This window comes from Dasypus novemcinctus, chromosome 9, assembly GCF_030445035.2.
Source record: "Dasypus novemcinctus isolate mDasNov1 chromosome 9, mDasNov1.1.hap2, whole genome shotgun sequence".
Classification (NCBI taxonomy): domain Eukaryota; kingdom Metazoa; phylum Chordata; class Mammalia; order Cingulata; family Dasypodidae; genus Dasypus; species Dasypus novemcinctus.
In genome coordinates this window covers 117,129,579-117,145,108 of record NC_080681.1, presented here as the reverse complement: position 1 = coordinate 117,145,108, position 15,530 = coordinate 117,129,579, and the positions used below count along the sequence as shown (strand labels likewise).

General features: G+C 44.5%; 1 protein-coding gene across 9 annotated transcripts in view; it reads left to right on the top strand.

Annotated features, from left to right (window-relative positions):
• ARHGEF10L (Rho guanine nucleotide exchange factor 10 like) overlaps positions 1–15,530 on the top strand; it is a 169,667-nt gene that overhangs the window by 116,825 nt on the left and 37,312 nt on the right. For all 9 annotated transcript variants that reach the window (XM_058304283.2, XM_058304282.2, XM_058304285.2 and 6 more), the window contains one exon: positions 13,370–13,491. In XM_058304283.2, coding sequence (XP_058160266.1) covers positions 13,370–13,491 — 122 coding nt within the window. The remainder of the gene's footprint in view (positions 1–13,369; positions 13,492–15,530) is intronic.

Here is a 15,530-nt window from a genome sequence, read left to right as displayed (position 1 = left end):
ATCTCAATTATGCATTAATGGAATGAAGGGAAAAAAAAACATGTGATCATCTCATTTGATACAAAAAAGGCATTTGGCAAAATCCAGTGCTCATTGACAAAAACACTTAGAAAACTGAAAATAGAAGGAAACTTCCATAGCATGATAAAGGGCATTGTGAAAAACCCATAGCTGACCCTATAAGTAATGGTGAAAGACTAAAAGCTTTCCCTCTAAGATAAGGAACAAAACAAGGATGCGCATTCTTACCACTTGGTACTGGAAGTTCTAGCCACAGCAATTAGGTAAGGAAAAGAAAGAAAGGCATCTAAGTTGTAAAGGAAGAAATAAAGCTTTCCTTATTTGCAGATGATATGATCCTATATATAGGAAATCCTGAAAAATATACAACAAAGCTCCTAGATCTAATAAATGAATTCCTCAGAGTTGTGGAGTTCAAGATCAACATCCAAAAATCAGTAGTGTTTCTACACACTAGTAATGAACAATCAGAAAATAAATCAAGAAAAAAATTCCATTTACAATAGCAACTAAAAGATAAAGTATCTAGGAATAAATCTCAACAAGAATGTAAAGGACTTATGCACAGAAAATTACAAAACTTCACTGAAAGAAATTTTTAAAAAGACCCAAATAAATGGAAGGATATTCCATGTTCATGGACTGGAAGACAAAATATTGTTAAGATGTAATTTCTACTCAAAGAAATTTACAGATTCAATGCAACCCCAATAAAAATTCCAGCAACCTTTGGAGAAATGTAAAAGCCAATAATGAAATTTATATGGAAGTGTAAAGGGCCTTAAATAGCCAAAGCTGTCTTGAAAAAGAAGGACTAAGTTGGAGGACTCACACTTCCCAATCTCGAAACTTGCTACAAAGTCACAGTAATCAAAACAGCATGGTACTAGCACAAGGACAGACATGTAGACCAACGAAATTGAATTGAGAGCTCAGGAATCAACCCTCACATTCATAGCCAACTGATTTTTAAATATATATATTTTTATTAGAGAAGTTGTGAGCTTATAAAACAATCATGCATAGTGTTCAGAATTCTAATACATCACCCCGCCACCACCTTACATAGTTGTGGAACCATTGCTACAGATTATGAAGGAGCATCATCAGACTATTACCACTAACTGTGGTCCATAGCTTGCATTTGGTATATTTTTATCATACATCCCCTATTGGTAACACTATGTATTAGTACTGTACATTTGTTATAGTTCATGAGAGAACTCTCTTATATTTGTACTGTTAACCACAATCCATTTTCCACCACATTGTTCACTGTGTTACACAGTTCCATACCTTGTACTGTCTTTCCAAAGTGTACACTCAGAGGCTCTCACTTTCATTAGAGTTGTGCAGTTATCACCTAAGTAAATTTTTGAACGTTTTCCTTAGTCCAGAAGAAAAAAGTCCCATGTCCCCCTATTATTGGCCCTTAGCTTTGATACAGACCTTCTTTGATATTGATGCAAGAATATTACAGTATTGCTGTTAACTGTAATCACAAGTTACAATTGCATTTCCCCATGCCTCACCATATTCTAACCACCTTGTAACAGTGATGTACATTTGTTCTAGTTCATAGATGAACATTCTTGTGTTCTATTAACCATAATCCTGATCCACCTCCAGGTTCACATGTTATACAGTCCCTTGATTATTCTCTAGCTTTCTTTCAATTAGCATTTACATCCTAAACATCCTTTCAGCCACAATCCCTTTTATTGTGTTAGTTATGCTCACTATAATGTGTTACCATCAACTCTACCCATTTCCACACTTTTACAGTCAAGATAATATTAAAAATTCTTCATACATTAAGTGTCAGTACCTCTTCAGCCCTCCTCCTAGCTCCTAGTAACCTATACTCTAGGTTTTAATTCCATGTGTTTGTTCTTCATATTTAGTTCATATTAATGAGACCATACAGTATTTGTCCTTTTGTGTCTAGCTTATTTCACTTCATGTCCTCAAGATTCATCCATGTTATTATATGTGTCCCAATTTCATTTCTTTGTAGAGCAGCATAGTATTCCACCATGTGTGTGTGTGTGTGTGTGTGTGTGTGTATTTTGTTCATTCATCAGTTGACGGACACTTGGGTTGTTTCCATCTTTTGGCAATTGTGAATAATGCCACTGTGAACATCGATGTACAAATGTCTGTTTGCGTCACTGTTTTCAATTCTTCTGGATATATTCCCAGCAGAGATTGCTGATCATACAGCAATTCTATGTTTCTCTTCCCGAGGAACCTCCAAACTATCTTCCACAGAGGCTGCGCCATTCTACATTCTCACCAAGAGTGAAGGAATGTTCCTTTTCCTCCACATCCTCTCCTGAACTTGTTTTCTGTTTTTTCTTTTCAAATAGCCGTTCTGAGGTGTGAGATGGTATTTCCTTATAGTTGTGATTTGCATTTCCCTGATGGCTGGTGATATTGAACATTGTCATGTGCTTCTTTGCCATTTGTATTTATTCTTTGGAGAAATGTGTAAGTCTTTTGCCATTTTAAAAATTGGATTGTTTGATCTTTTACTGTTGAATTGTATGATCTCTTTATATAGCATGGAAGTCCAACCTTTATCGGATATGTGGATTCCAAATATTTTCTCCCATTGAGTGGGCTGCCTTTTTGCCTTCTTGATGCAGTCCTTTGAATCACAACAGTGTTTTAAGTTTGAGGAGATCCCATATATCCATTTTTTCTTTTGTTTCTTATGTTTTCAGTGTAAAGTATAAGAAACCACCACTTACCACCAGATCTTGAAGATGCTTCCTTACATTTTCTTCTAGGAGTTTCATGATTCTAACTTTTATGTTTAGGTCTTTGATGTATTTTGAGTTAATTTTTGTTTAAGGTGTGAGATAGGGGTTCTCTCTTTTTTTTTTTTTTGCTATGGACATCCAGTTCTACCAGTACCACTGGTTAAATAAACTTTTCTGCTCCAGCTGGGTGGACTTGACAGCCTTGTCAAAAATCACTTGACCATAGATGTGAGGGTCTGTTTCTGAACCACCAGTTCCGTTCCATTGGTCTATATGTCTATCACTATGCCAGTGCCATGCTGTTTTTACTGCTATAGCTAGGTACTATGACTTAAAGTCTATAAGCGAGTGTACTCCAACTTTGTTCTTCCATTTTTTATGTTTCTGGCTATTTGGGGCCCCTTACCCTTCCATATAAATTTGATAATCGGGTTTTCCATTTCTTTAAAAAAGTCTGTTGGAATTTTTATCAGGATTGTATCGAATCTGTATATCAATTTGGGTAGAATTGACATTTTAACAATATTTAATCTTCCAATCCATGAACACAGAGTGTTCTTCCATTTATTTAGGTCTTCTGTCATTTCTTTTAGCAAAGCCTTGCAGTTTTCTAAATATAAGTGCTTTACATCCTTGGTTAAGTTTATTCCTAAATATTTGATCATTTTAGTCATTATTATAAATGGAATTTTCCCCTGATTTCCTCCTCAGATTGATCATTACTAGTGTGTAGAAATACTAGTGGTTTTTGCATATTAATCTTGTATTCTGCCACTTTGCTGAACTCATTTATTAGCTCAATAGCTTTGTTGTAGATTTTTCAGGACTTTCTAGGTAGAGGATAATGTCATCTGAGAATAGCAAAAGTTTTACTTCTTCCTTTCCAATTTGGGTGCCTTTTGTTTCTTTTTCTTGCCATTTTGCTCTAGCTAGAACTGCTAGCACTGCCCTGAACGGTGGGGACAGTGGGCAACCCTGTCTTGCTCCCAGTCTCAACAGGAAAACTTTTGGTCTTTCCCCACTGAGTACAATGTTAGCTATGGGTTTTTCAGATATGCCCTTCATCTTGTTGAGAAAGTTTCTTTCAATTCTTATCTTTTGGAGAATTTTTTAATCAAGAAAAGATGCTGTGTCTTGTCCAATGACTTTTCTGCATCAATCGAGATGATCTTGTGGTTTTTCTTCTTTAATTTATTAATGTGGTGTATTAAGGCGATTGATTTTCTTGTTTTGAACCACCCTTACATGCGTTGTATAAAACCCACTTGATCACGATGAATAGTTCTTTTAAAGTGTTGTTGGATTCGATTAGCAAGTATTTTGCCAAGGATTTTTGTATCTGTATTCATTAGGGAAATGAGTTTGTAATTTTCTTTTTTCATAGTTTCTTTATCTGACTTTGGTATTAGGGTGATATTTTCTTCACAGTATGAGTTTGGTAGTGTTCCTTCCTGTTCAATTTTTTGGAAGAGTTTGAGTAAGATTGGTATTTAATCTTTGAATGCTTGAAGAATTCACCTATGAAGCCATCTGGTCCTGGGCTTTTCATTCTGGGGAGTTGCTTGGTGAATGTTTCAATCTCTTTACTTGCCATTGGTTGGTTAAGGTCTTCTTTTTTTTTCCAGGGTAGGTTGTTTGTATGTTTCTAGGAATTTTTTCATTTCATCAGCATTGTCTAGTTTGTTGCATACAGGATCATAATATCCTCTTATATTCTCTTTTATTTCTGTGGGGTCAGTGGTACTGTCCCTGTTTTCATTTCTGATTTTATTCATTTGCATCTTCTCTCCTTTTTTTCTTTTTTTAGTCTAGCTAAATGTTTCTCAATTTTGTTAATCTACTTAAAGAACCAACTTTTGGTTTTGGTAATCCTCTGCTGTTGTTGTTCTCAACTTTATTTATTTCTGCTCCAATCTTTGTTATTTCATTCCTTCTACTTGTTTTGGGATGAGTTTGTTGTTCTTTTTCTTGTTCCTCCAGCTGTGTAGTTAGGTCGTTGATTGAGCTCTTTCTTCTTCTTCTTTTTTTTAAAGATTTATTTATTTCTCTCCCCTTCCCCCCTTCCTCTCACCCCAGTTTTCTGTTCTCTGTGTCCATTTTCTGCGTGTTCTTCTTTTTGTCCACTCCTGTTGTTGTCAGCGGCACGGGAATCTGTGTTTCTTTTTGTTGTGTCATCTTGTTGTGTCAGCCCTCCGTGTGTGCGGCGCCATTCCTGGGCGGGCTGCACTTTCTTTTGCACTGGGCGGCTCTCCTTACGGGGCGCACTCCTTGCGCGTGGGGCTCCCCTATGCGGGGGACACCCCTGCGTGGCATGGCACTCCTTGCGCGCATCAGCACTGCGCGTGGGCTAGCTCCACACGGGTCAGGGAGGCCCGGGGTTTGAACCACGGACCTCCCATGTGGTAGACGGACGCCCTAACTACTGGGCCAAGTCCACTTCCTCTTTCTTCTTTTTTAATGTAAGCATTGAGGACTATAAATTTCACTTTCAGAATTGCCTTCACTGCATCCGATAGGGTCTGATATGTTGTGTTCTTGTTTTCATTCATTTTGAGATATTTATTGATTTCTCTTGCAATTTCTTGCTCAACCCACTGATTATTGAAGAGTGTGCTGTTTAATCTCCATGTATTTGTGGATTTTCCCTTTTTTTCTTCCTGTTGTTGTTTTCCAGCTTTCTTCCCTTATGATCAGATAATGTGCTTTGTATAATTTTGATCCTTTTAAATTTATTGAGATCTGTTTTGTTATCCAACATATGGCCTATCTAGAGAAAGAACCATGAACACTTGAAAAGAATGTATATCCTGCTGTTTTGGAGTGCAATATTCTATGTATGTCTATTAGGTTTAGTTCATTTTTCATATTATTTAAACTCTGTTTTCTTATTGATCCTCTGCCCAGATGTTCTATCCAGTGATGGGAGTAGTGTATTGAAGTCTCCAATTATTATTGTAGAGACATCTATATTCTCCCTTCAGCTTTGCCAGTGTTTGCCTCATGTGATTTGGTGTATCCTGGTTAGGTACATATATATTCATGATTGTTATTTCCTTCTGGTGAATTGACCCTTTTATTAATATATGAAATCCTTCCTTGTCTCTAATAATAGCTTTACTTTTAAAATTTATATCATCTCATATAAGGATAGCTACTCCAGCTTTTTTGTTTGTTCGTTTGTTTTTCTTTTTTTCTCTCTTTATTTTTAAAAAAATGTTACATTCAAAAATTATATGAGGTTTCCATATACCCCCCACCCCCCTCACCTCACTCCTCCCACATCAACAACCTCTTTCATCATCATAGCACATTCATTGCATTTGGTGAATACATTTTGGAGCTCTGCTGCACCACATGGATAATGCTTTACATTGTGGTTTACACTCTCCCCCAGTCGACCCAGTGGGCCATGGCAGGACGTACAATGTCTGGCACCTGTCCCTGCAGTACCACTCAGGACAACTCCAAGTCCTGAAAATGCCCCCAGATCATATCTCTTCTTCCCTCTCCCTATCCTCAGCAGCTACTGTGGCCACTTTCTCCACATCACTGCTACAATTTCTTCTGTTACTAATCATAATAGTTCCATAGCAGAATATCATAAGTCTACTCTACTCTAATCCATACTCTCTATTCCTCCATCCTATGGACCCTGGGGTGGTGATGTCCTCTCCACCTCTATATTGAGAGGGGGCTTAGATTCCACATGGATGATGCATGCAATTCTCCTGCTTGCAGTTGTAGGCACTCTTGGCTCCCTGGTGTGGTGGTTGACCTTCTTCACCTCCCTGTTAGCTGGCTGGGGTAAGTCCAATAAAGCAGAGAGTAGGAGTTGCTAGTCTGCTGAGGGTCAGGGCCTGGCTGTTACATGGACAGTCCAGAGATTCAGGTCTCCTGAGTATACACCAACCCCAGCACCAATTCGTTTTTGTTACTGCATGTGTGAAATGTCTTTCCAGCTTCCACTTTCCATCTATTTGTATCCTTGGGTCTGAGATGAGTCTGTTGTAGACAGCATATAGATGGCTCGTATGTTCTTATCCATTCCTCCAATCTGTTTCTTTTGATTGGGGAGTTTAGTCCACTAACCTTCTATGGTATTACTATTAAAGCAGTTCTTACTTCACCCATTTTGACCTTTGGGTTTTATCTGTCATATCTTATTTTCACCACTGTTTTTACAATTTCAGTTACTTTTATTTATATAATCTTCATTTTTAGACTCTCTTCCAAGCCTCTCTCTCCTGTCTTTTCTTTTCAGGCTATAGCATTCCCTTTTGTATTTCCTGAAAAGCTGATCTCTTTGTTTCAAACTCTCTCAGTTACTGTTTATCTGTGAATATTGCAAACTCGCCCTCATTTTTGAAAGACAGTCTTGCCAGATATAAGATTCTTGACTGGCAAGTTTTTCTCTTGCAGTATCTTAAAAATGTCATACCACTGCCTTCTTGCCTCCATGATTTCTGATGAGAAATCAACATTTAATCTTTTTTTTTTTTTTTTTTTAAATTTTTTTATTTTTTATTGACTTTGTAATAATATTACATTAAAAATATATATGTGAGGTCCCATTCAACCCCACCCCCCCCCACCCCCCCTCTCCCCCCCCCCCAACAACACTCGTTCCCATCATCATGACATATCCATTGGATTTGGTAAGTACATCTTTGGGTCAACATTTAATCTTATTGAGCATCCTTTGTATGTGATGAATCGCTTTTCTCTTGCTGCTCTCAGGATTCTCTTTATCTTTGGCATTTGATATTCTGATTAGCTGCGTCTCAGAGTAAGTCTATTTAGATTTATTTGGGTGGGAGTATGTTGTGCTTCTTGGACATGGACATCTATGGCCTTTGTAGAGTTGGGAAATGTTCTGCTATTATTTCCTCAAATATTCCTCCTGTCCCTTTTCCCTCTTTTTTTCCTCTGGGACACCCGTGACACGTCTGTTTGCATGTCTCTTGCCATCATTGAGTTTCCTGAGACCCTGTTCATTTTTTCCCATTCTTTTCTTCGTCTGTTCTGTGTTCTTTTTTTGGAGGCCATGTCTTCAAGCTCACTGATCTTTCTTCTGCCTCTTCAAATCTGCTGTTATATGCCTCCAGTGTATTTTTTATTTATTGTGCCATTCATTCCCATAAGATGTGCTATTTTTCTATGTATGCTTTCAAATTCTTTTTTGTAGTCACCCAGTGTCTTCTTTTTTTTTTTTTTTTTTTTGAGGTTCTGGGGGCTGGGGATTGAAACCGGCACCTTGTATGTGGGAAGCCAGTGCTCAACCACTGAGCCACATCAGCTTCCCTGAGTTGGTTTATTCATTTGTTTTGCTTATTGTTTGTTTCTGGGGGTTTTTTTTGGGAGGCACTGGGAACCAAGCCCTGGGACCTTCCATATGAGAAGCAGGCACGCAATCATTTGAGCCACATCTGCACCCCCCCCCAGTGTCTTCTTAATATCCTTAATCTCTTTAGCTGTCTCATTGAATTTATTAAGGAGATCTGTTTGAACATCTATGATTAGTTGTCTCAACTCCTTTATGTCATCTGGAGGCTTAGTTTGACCTTTGACTGGGCCATATCGTCCTATTTCTTGGTATGGATTGTAATTTTTTGTTGGTATCTCAGCATCTGATTTACTAGATGTATTTATTCTGGGCTCAGTTTCTCTCTTTAGTCTAGGGCTGTCGGTTAGCTTGGCTTGTGCTACAGTCCCTCTTTGATACTTGGTTCATCTTAATTCGGATCTTTATAGTGGCTCATGTTTAGCAGTATGATTTTTTTAGCTGTTTTTCATCTGTTTTTTGCCCTTTTTCCCTTGCTGGTTGCAGAGTAGGAGCCGAGGATGCAGTTGGTGCTGTAAGCGGTGGAGGCTGAAGCGGCCCACATTGCCGCGGGAACCGATGACGCGTCTCCCACCTTTCTCCCCTGCCAGGGGTAGGGTGCAGTAATTCAAACTGTGCAGGCCAAGACTGTCTGTAGTTGCCCAGAGAGACTGATGAAGCTCCGTGCCCTGTCCTTCCCTGCCTTGGGCGGGGTGGAGCCACAGGTGTGGGCAGCAAACTAAGCTGGGCGGATCAAAACTGATGCCGTCGCCCAGATACGCTGTCAAGCCCTGGCCTCTGTCCTCCCCTGCCAGGGGCAGGAATGGAGCCACAGATGTGTCCAGCAGTTTATTCCGTGTGGGCCAAAAGCAGCTACAGTCGCCTGGAGAGGCTGCGGGAGCACTGCCTCTCCTGTCCTATTGGAGGCGGGGATGGAGCCACATGGGGGCCCTGCAGTCTAGTCATTGTGGGCGGAAAGTGTCCACACGTGACTGGAGAGGCTGGTGCAGGGTCCCAGCTTCCTCCCTGCCGGAGGCGGGGCTGGAGCCCAGGCCAGGGCAGCAATCCCACCTGGTGGGAAGAAGCCGGTCCCTCCCGCACTGTGGTTTTCAGTCAGCTCAGCTTCCCCTCCTGCAGGACGTGGAGTTAAAGTGGAGGCTACCGGCTTCATTCTGCCTTGGACAGGCTCAGACGTTAGCTGTTCTTAGGCCTGGGCCTCCAGCCGAATTTACTAATCTGTAGCTGAAGCCGGTGCCCAACCATTTCTTCCTCCCCCATTTTTGGGAAATGGGGCTTCCAGCTCCCGCCAGGGAATAGCTCCCAAGGTCTTGTGCCACCAGCGGGGGGTAGACACCTCCTCTGCCACGTGGAGTCTTCACTGCAGATGAGCAATTTCCTCCTTCCGGTCTTCCAAGGGTGTTGCAGGTTGCTCTTCTGGCCTCTGGGCCCCCCTCCCCGAACAGGTGATTTGGATATCTCTGGGTGATTACTAATTGCATGGTAGGATGAGCTGACTCTCGGAGCTCCTTACGCTGCTGCCATCTTGCCCCTCCTATATCCAGCTGATTTTTGACAAGGGACAAAGACCACTCAATTGGGAAAGAACAGTCTCTTCAACAAATGGTCCTAGGAAAACTGGATCTCCATTTGCAAAGGAATGAAGGTGGACCCCTACCTCATACCGTGTACAAATATCAACTCAGAATGGATCAAAGACCTAAATATAAGAGCCAGAACTATCAAACTCCTAGAAGAAAATGTAGGGAAGCATCTTTGGGACCTTGTTAAGCACTGGTTTCTTTGACTTTTCAATCACTAGCAACAAAAGAAAAAATAGATAAGTGAAACCTCATCAAAATTAAAAGCTTTTGTGTCTCAAAGAACTTTGTCATGAAAGTAAAATGGATAGCCTACATAATGACAGAAAATATTTGGAAACCACATGTCCCAATAAGAGTTTAATATCCAGAATATATAAAGAAATCCATCACTTCAACAACAAAAAGACAACCCAATTAAAATAGGACAACTTGAATAGAGATTTCTTCAAAGAAGATACACAAATGGCCAAAAACCACATGAAAGATGCTTTAGCCATTAGGTAAATGCAAATCAAAACCACAAAGAGATACCATTTCATACCCACAAGAATGGCTACTCTTAAAAAATGGAAAATTACAAATACTGAAGAGGATGTGGAGAAAGAAGGCTCTCATATGACTAGTGGGAGTGTAAAATGGTGCAGCTGCCAGGGAAGACAGTTTGGTAGTTCCTCAGAAAGTTAAGTAAAGAATTGCCTTATGATCCTGCAACTCCACTTCTAGGTATGTACCCCAAAGAGCTGAAAGCAGGGATGTGAACAGGTACTGCACACTGATGCTTATAGTGGCATTATTCATAATAGCCAAAAGGTGGAAGCAACCAAAGTGCCCGTCAACCAATGAATGTATAAACAAAATGTGGCAGATACACACAATGGCATATTATTCAATAGTAAGAAGGAGTGAAGTTTTGATAACATCTGGCAGCGTGGATGAACCTTGAAGACATCATGTTGAATGAAATATGCCAGGCACAAAAGGACAAATATTGTATGATTTCACCGATATGAAATAACTTGACCAAGAAAATGCATAGAGTCAGAATTTAGAATATAGGTTACCACGGGATGGACTAAGGGTAGGGAGTAGGGAGTTAAGGCTTAACATGTACAGAGGCTCTTTCGGGACGATGGAAAAGTTTTGGTAATGGATGGGGGTGGTAGGGGTGCAACATTGTGAACATAATTCAGTTAAAATTAGGAAATTTTAGGTTGTATATCTTACTAGAATAAAAATAAAATTAAAGATCCATAGAACTGCACAACACAGTGAACCCTAAGTTAGTCCATGCATTATATAGTTAATAGTACAATTATAAAAATGCACTTTCATCGATTTTACCAAATGTACCTTACTGGTGCAAAGTGTTAGTAATAGGGTAGTATAAGTGAATCCTGTATTGTATGCTGATTGGTCTATAAGCCCACACCTTCTCTAATAAAAGCAGTAAATTAAAAGAATATGTACTGGTGCCTGTTGTGTGTCCAGCACTGTCAGGGATGGGGTTTGGCATAGAAGGAAATAGCGTGGGAGGTTTCTCCCTCCACAGAACCCTGGCACAGTTTGGGAGTGTGTGTGCACACACATGTACACAGAATGAAGGCACACATGTGTGAACGCCCTTGCATGACACGTGCACATGTGCACAAAGCAGAAGGAGAGAAGCCAGCTGCATTCTGTGGTCAGGGATGTGCCGCCCCCAGCAGGGGCGGAGATAGAAAGTGATGGAAGCGCGGGAGGGGTAGGAGATGGGCAGGCAGATTCTAAGAAGGCGGGCGTCTACCTACAGCTCAGAGGAGAGAGCAAGCCCTGGAGAGAGTGGAGGGAACAGCTCCGGGCAGAGAGCGCCTCCCAGGGCCTGAGGCCGCGGAGGTCAGGATGGGGAGTAGTTTGGGTTTTCTTGTGAGTGGGCTGGGACTCGACGCTTTTAAGCCAGGGAGTGATGTGGTCCATTATGAGCTTCCCCGGGTGACTGTGGCCTCTGTGGGGAGGCCTAAGGTCAAGGCCAGGAATCAGCACTGCAAGACGGGTCAGGAGGACCCGTGTGGCCGATGGGCCTTGGTGGGCCAAGCTGACCCTTCCTCAGGCAGGGTCAGGGTGGGCCTGGGTTCCTGCTTCCTCTTGGGCTGCGAGGGGCCACAGGGGGGAGTGGGCAGCCTGGGGTCCTGGGGTCCCAACAGTTGAGTCGATGGCCTCTCCTCCCATCTGCCACGCTCTGGGTGCCCTCGGCTTGAGGTCCCTGCAGGAAGGTCCCCACTCACCTGGTGGCCCCTGTCCAGGGGCTCTGGCCCTTGGGTCGCCGTGATTGTGCTCACGGGCGCTGGTGACAGTGGCATCGATAAGGGCACATCTGGAAGGCTGCCCGGTTTAGAGCCAAGAATTTGGCTTTGGAGTCAGACCCATGTCCAAATCTGGGCTCTGCCATGAGCCATGGAGGGGACGAGTCAAGTTGCTGAATCTCTGAGTGTCAGGTTCATCATCTGTAAAGTGGAAGTAATTATTCCGACTGTGCTTAGTCATTGTGCAGCTGAAGCCAGGTAGTGGACCTGGAGCTCTCGGTGCAGTGCCTGGCCCCTGGGCACGTGGAAGGCAGCGTCTTCAGTGCCCTTGCGCCTTGCTGTGGGGATTCTGGGAAGTAAATTTCATGTGGTGCCTAAAGAAGGAAGGGCACCTAGGCGGAATTCTTTGGGACAGATGGTAGATTACTTGCTCACTCATTTCTTTCCTTCATTCTTTCAACCAGTGTTTACTGAGCACTCACCCCGAGCCAGGCAGTGTGCTGGGTGCCAGGGAGATGGGGATGAATGAGCTAGTTCAGACTCTGCTGCTTTGAACTTGGTTCTAGAGGTGGGAGACAGACTGCAAGCAAGAAACGGGCAAGATGGTCTTAGATGGTAATGAATGCCGTGGGGAAAATAAGGCGGGCCCTCTGGAGTGATTCCTTTGGGAAGGAGACTGCTGTAGCCAGGGTGGTCAGGGAAGACTTCCCAGAGGAGGTGGCACTGGGCAGGGCCCTGACCTGCGAAAGAGCTGCTGCAGGAAGATCTAGGAGAACATGGCTTAGCAGATGCTCTTTGGAACTGCAGTCTCCAAACTTGAGTTTGTGGTTGAGCTCGGGCCTGGGTTTCTCGACTGTCTCAGAGGTCCCCTGGGGCTCTGATGCCCAGGTGGAGCCCAGATGCCTTCCTGGGTTTCAGGGCAGCCTCCAAAGAAGCAGGAGAGAGATTGTTCCTCGTCACTGTCAACGTCATCATCAGATAAAAGTACCATCAAGCTATATGTGTTCCATTCGGCGTTTTAACGTTTTTTTGAAACCCCTTTGCATCTCTTATTTCATCTGGTCCTCCAGGTGAAGAAATTGGGGCGCCAAGAGTTGGGGTGGTTTGCCCAAGGCTGCTCAGGTAGAGGGAGGTCACACTGGACTCCAGCCTTGGGCTTCCCTCCTCTCTGACTGGCCCCACGGCCACACCTGTGGTCTGAGGCTGGCTCTCGTTGTGGGTGGGCAGGAATGGGGCTGGGGGAGCAGCTTCCTGGGCCAGTCCAGGCCACCGCGCAGGCCAGGCCTCTTGCCCTGCGGTGGCTCCCTCGGCTCGGGGGACACTCAGTGTCCAGTTGGCGCTCGGACGCTGGCCAGCCTCACCTCCTTCCTCCTCTTGCCGTAGGGGAGGAGAACCAGCCGGGCTGGCTGTGTCCAGACGAGGACAAGAAGAGCAAGGCTCCGTTCTGGTGCCCCACCCTGGCCTGCTGCATCCCCGCCTTCTCCTCCCGGGCCCTCAGCCTGCAGGTGAGTGTGCAGGCCCGCCGAGCCGCCCGCGAAGGAGGCCGTGGTCTCCCTTCGCCCGGGAGAACCAGTGCTACCAGCCTCATAGCTTCTTCTGACGGGAGCCGGTGATCCTTTTGGTGCCCCAGGAGTCAGCTTTCCCAGCAGGAAAATGGGGTCATTGACTTCTGTGGGTCCAGCAAATGGACGCCTCCCTATTTTGAGATACTAGATCGCAGTGACCTCATTAGTTGCTGGTGAGGCTCCGGCTCAGAAGAGCCGGGGCGTACTGAGAGGGCCGTGTCCATGGCATGGAGCTGGCCCCTCTATGTGGCCTCCAGCACCTACTGTCCTTCCCTGGTGCTCTGCAGTGTTCTCTTGTTTCAATATTTACAAAACTCTGTGAGGAAGAAAACCTCTATTTGAAGGCACCTTTATGTCTGTTGCACAGATTAGGCAGCTAAGGCGCAGGTAGGGGACATGGTTTCCCCAAAACGACACAGCTAGTGAGGGACGGGCCCAGGAACTCGGACATGGCTCAGTCTGATTCCCTGTGCTCGGATGTGCAGCCTGCACTGGCCGTGCCCACGAGGAGCAGTGCCTGTCCTCCTGAGATGAGGTCACATCAGCTCTGCAGGTGCAGCAAGGACGGGAGCTGCTGGGCCCAGAAGAATGGTCCCCGAGGCTGCGGGTTGGGTGAGAGGTGGTGGCTCTTAACAGCTCACTGAACATACCCTTGAGGCATCTGTTCATTCATTCGTTTGTCCATTCCACAGATAATCGTTGAGCACCTACTGTATGCCAGGCCCTGGAATACAGCTGTGACCATAACAGACAAGCTTCCTATTCTCACGTAGCTTTCAGTCTAGTGGAGAGAGGCAGGGAAGACGCCAACCAGCCAGAGGGAACATGCGAGAGTGCCATGTGCTCTAAGAAAACACACCTGGGCTGTAATAGATGCGTCGCTGGGGAGCCCCGGAGTTAGGGGGTCCTAGAGGAGGTGGCAGGTAAAGCGAGATCCAGACGACAAGAAGGACCCAGCCCTGTGATCCGGTCGGGGGAGGAATGTTCCAGGCAGATGAGCTAGGACCGAGGCCCAGCCGGGTGCCTGCTGGAGGATCAGCGAGGGAGCCAGTGAGCCGAGGCTCGGCGAGCCCGGAGGGGTGGGCGCCGAGGTTGGACGGTGGGTGTGGGGGGTGCACCGGGCTCGGGTTAGGATTTCATTCTAGCAATGAAAAGCCCTGTGTGTTCCAAGCCTGAGCCCAGCACGGCCGGGTTTATGTTTTGGAAGGATCGCTGCCTCGTTCTGGCTGCCGTGGGAGGGTGAGCTCTGGGCAAAAGGGGGGCAAGAGTGTATCCCGAGAGAGCAGTTCAGAACTCAACTGAGATGTGGCAGGCGTTGGCACCGTGAGAGGCCAGGACTGGGGCTAGGGTGAGGCGAGCGAGGCATTCTCCTTGGGCACAAGATTTCAACAGGTGCCCAAAATCCCAATAATCAAGGTAAATTATATTTTAATGTAATATAAAAAAAAGTGAAATTGGCAAACTCTGGCCTCTGGCTCAGCTGTTTTTTGTTGTTGTTAACTAAAAGGCCAGGATTAGGGTGAGGCAGAGTGGCACAAGTGCAGAGTTGGGTCCTGTCTTTATGGAACAGCATGTGAATATTTGCTCATCATGTTTTTTTTGGTATTAATTTTGATTTTTTAAAAAAATGCATTAAAATAGGCTTTCCCTTGCTACTGAGGTTTTTGGCGTGCCCGTTAGCCCACCGCAGGCCTGATCCTGGTAGAGGCGACGGCGTGGGTGATGGGGTGTATTTGGGTTGTGCACTGGGGTAGGACTGGCTGACTTGGTAATAGATGGGTGAAGGCTGAAGGCGAAGGAGAGGAAGGGTGCTGCCAGGTGTTGGCTGCAGCATGGAGGGTGGTGTCGGGGGCTGGAGCGTTTCCTGCGCTTCAGGAGAGATACTGGGCCGAGGGCTAGCTCTAGCCTGACTCGGGCGTGACCAGTGCTCCGTCGACAGTTGCCAGGATAACAATAATCCTGGTGGAAGCAACGTGACT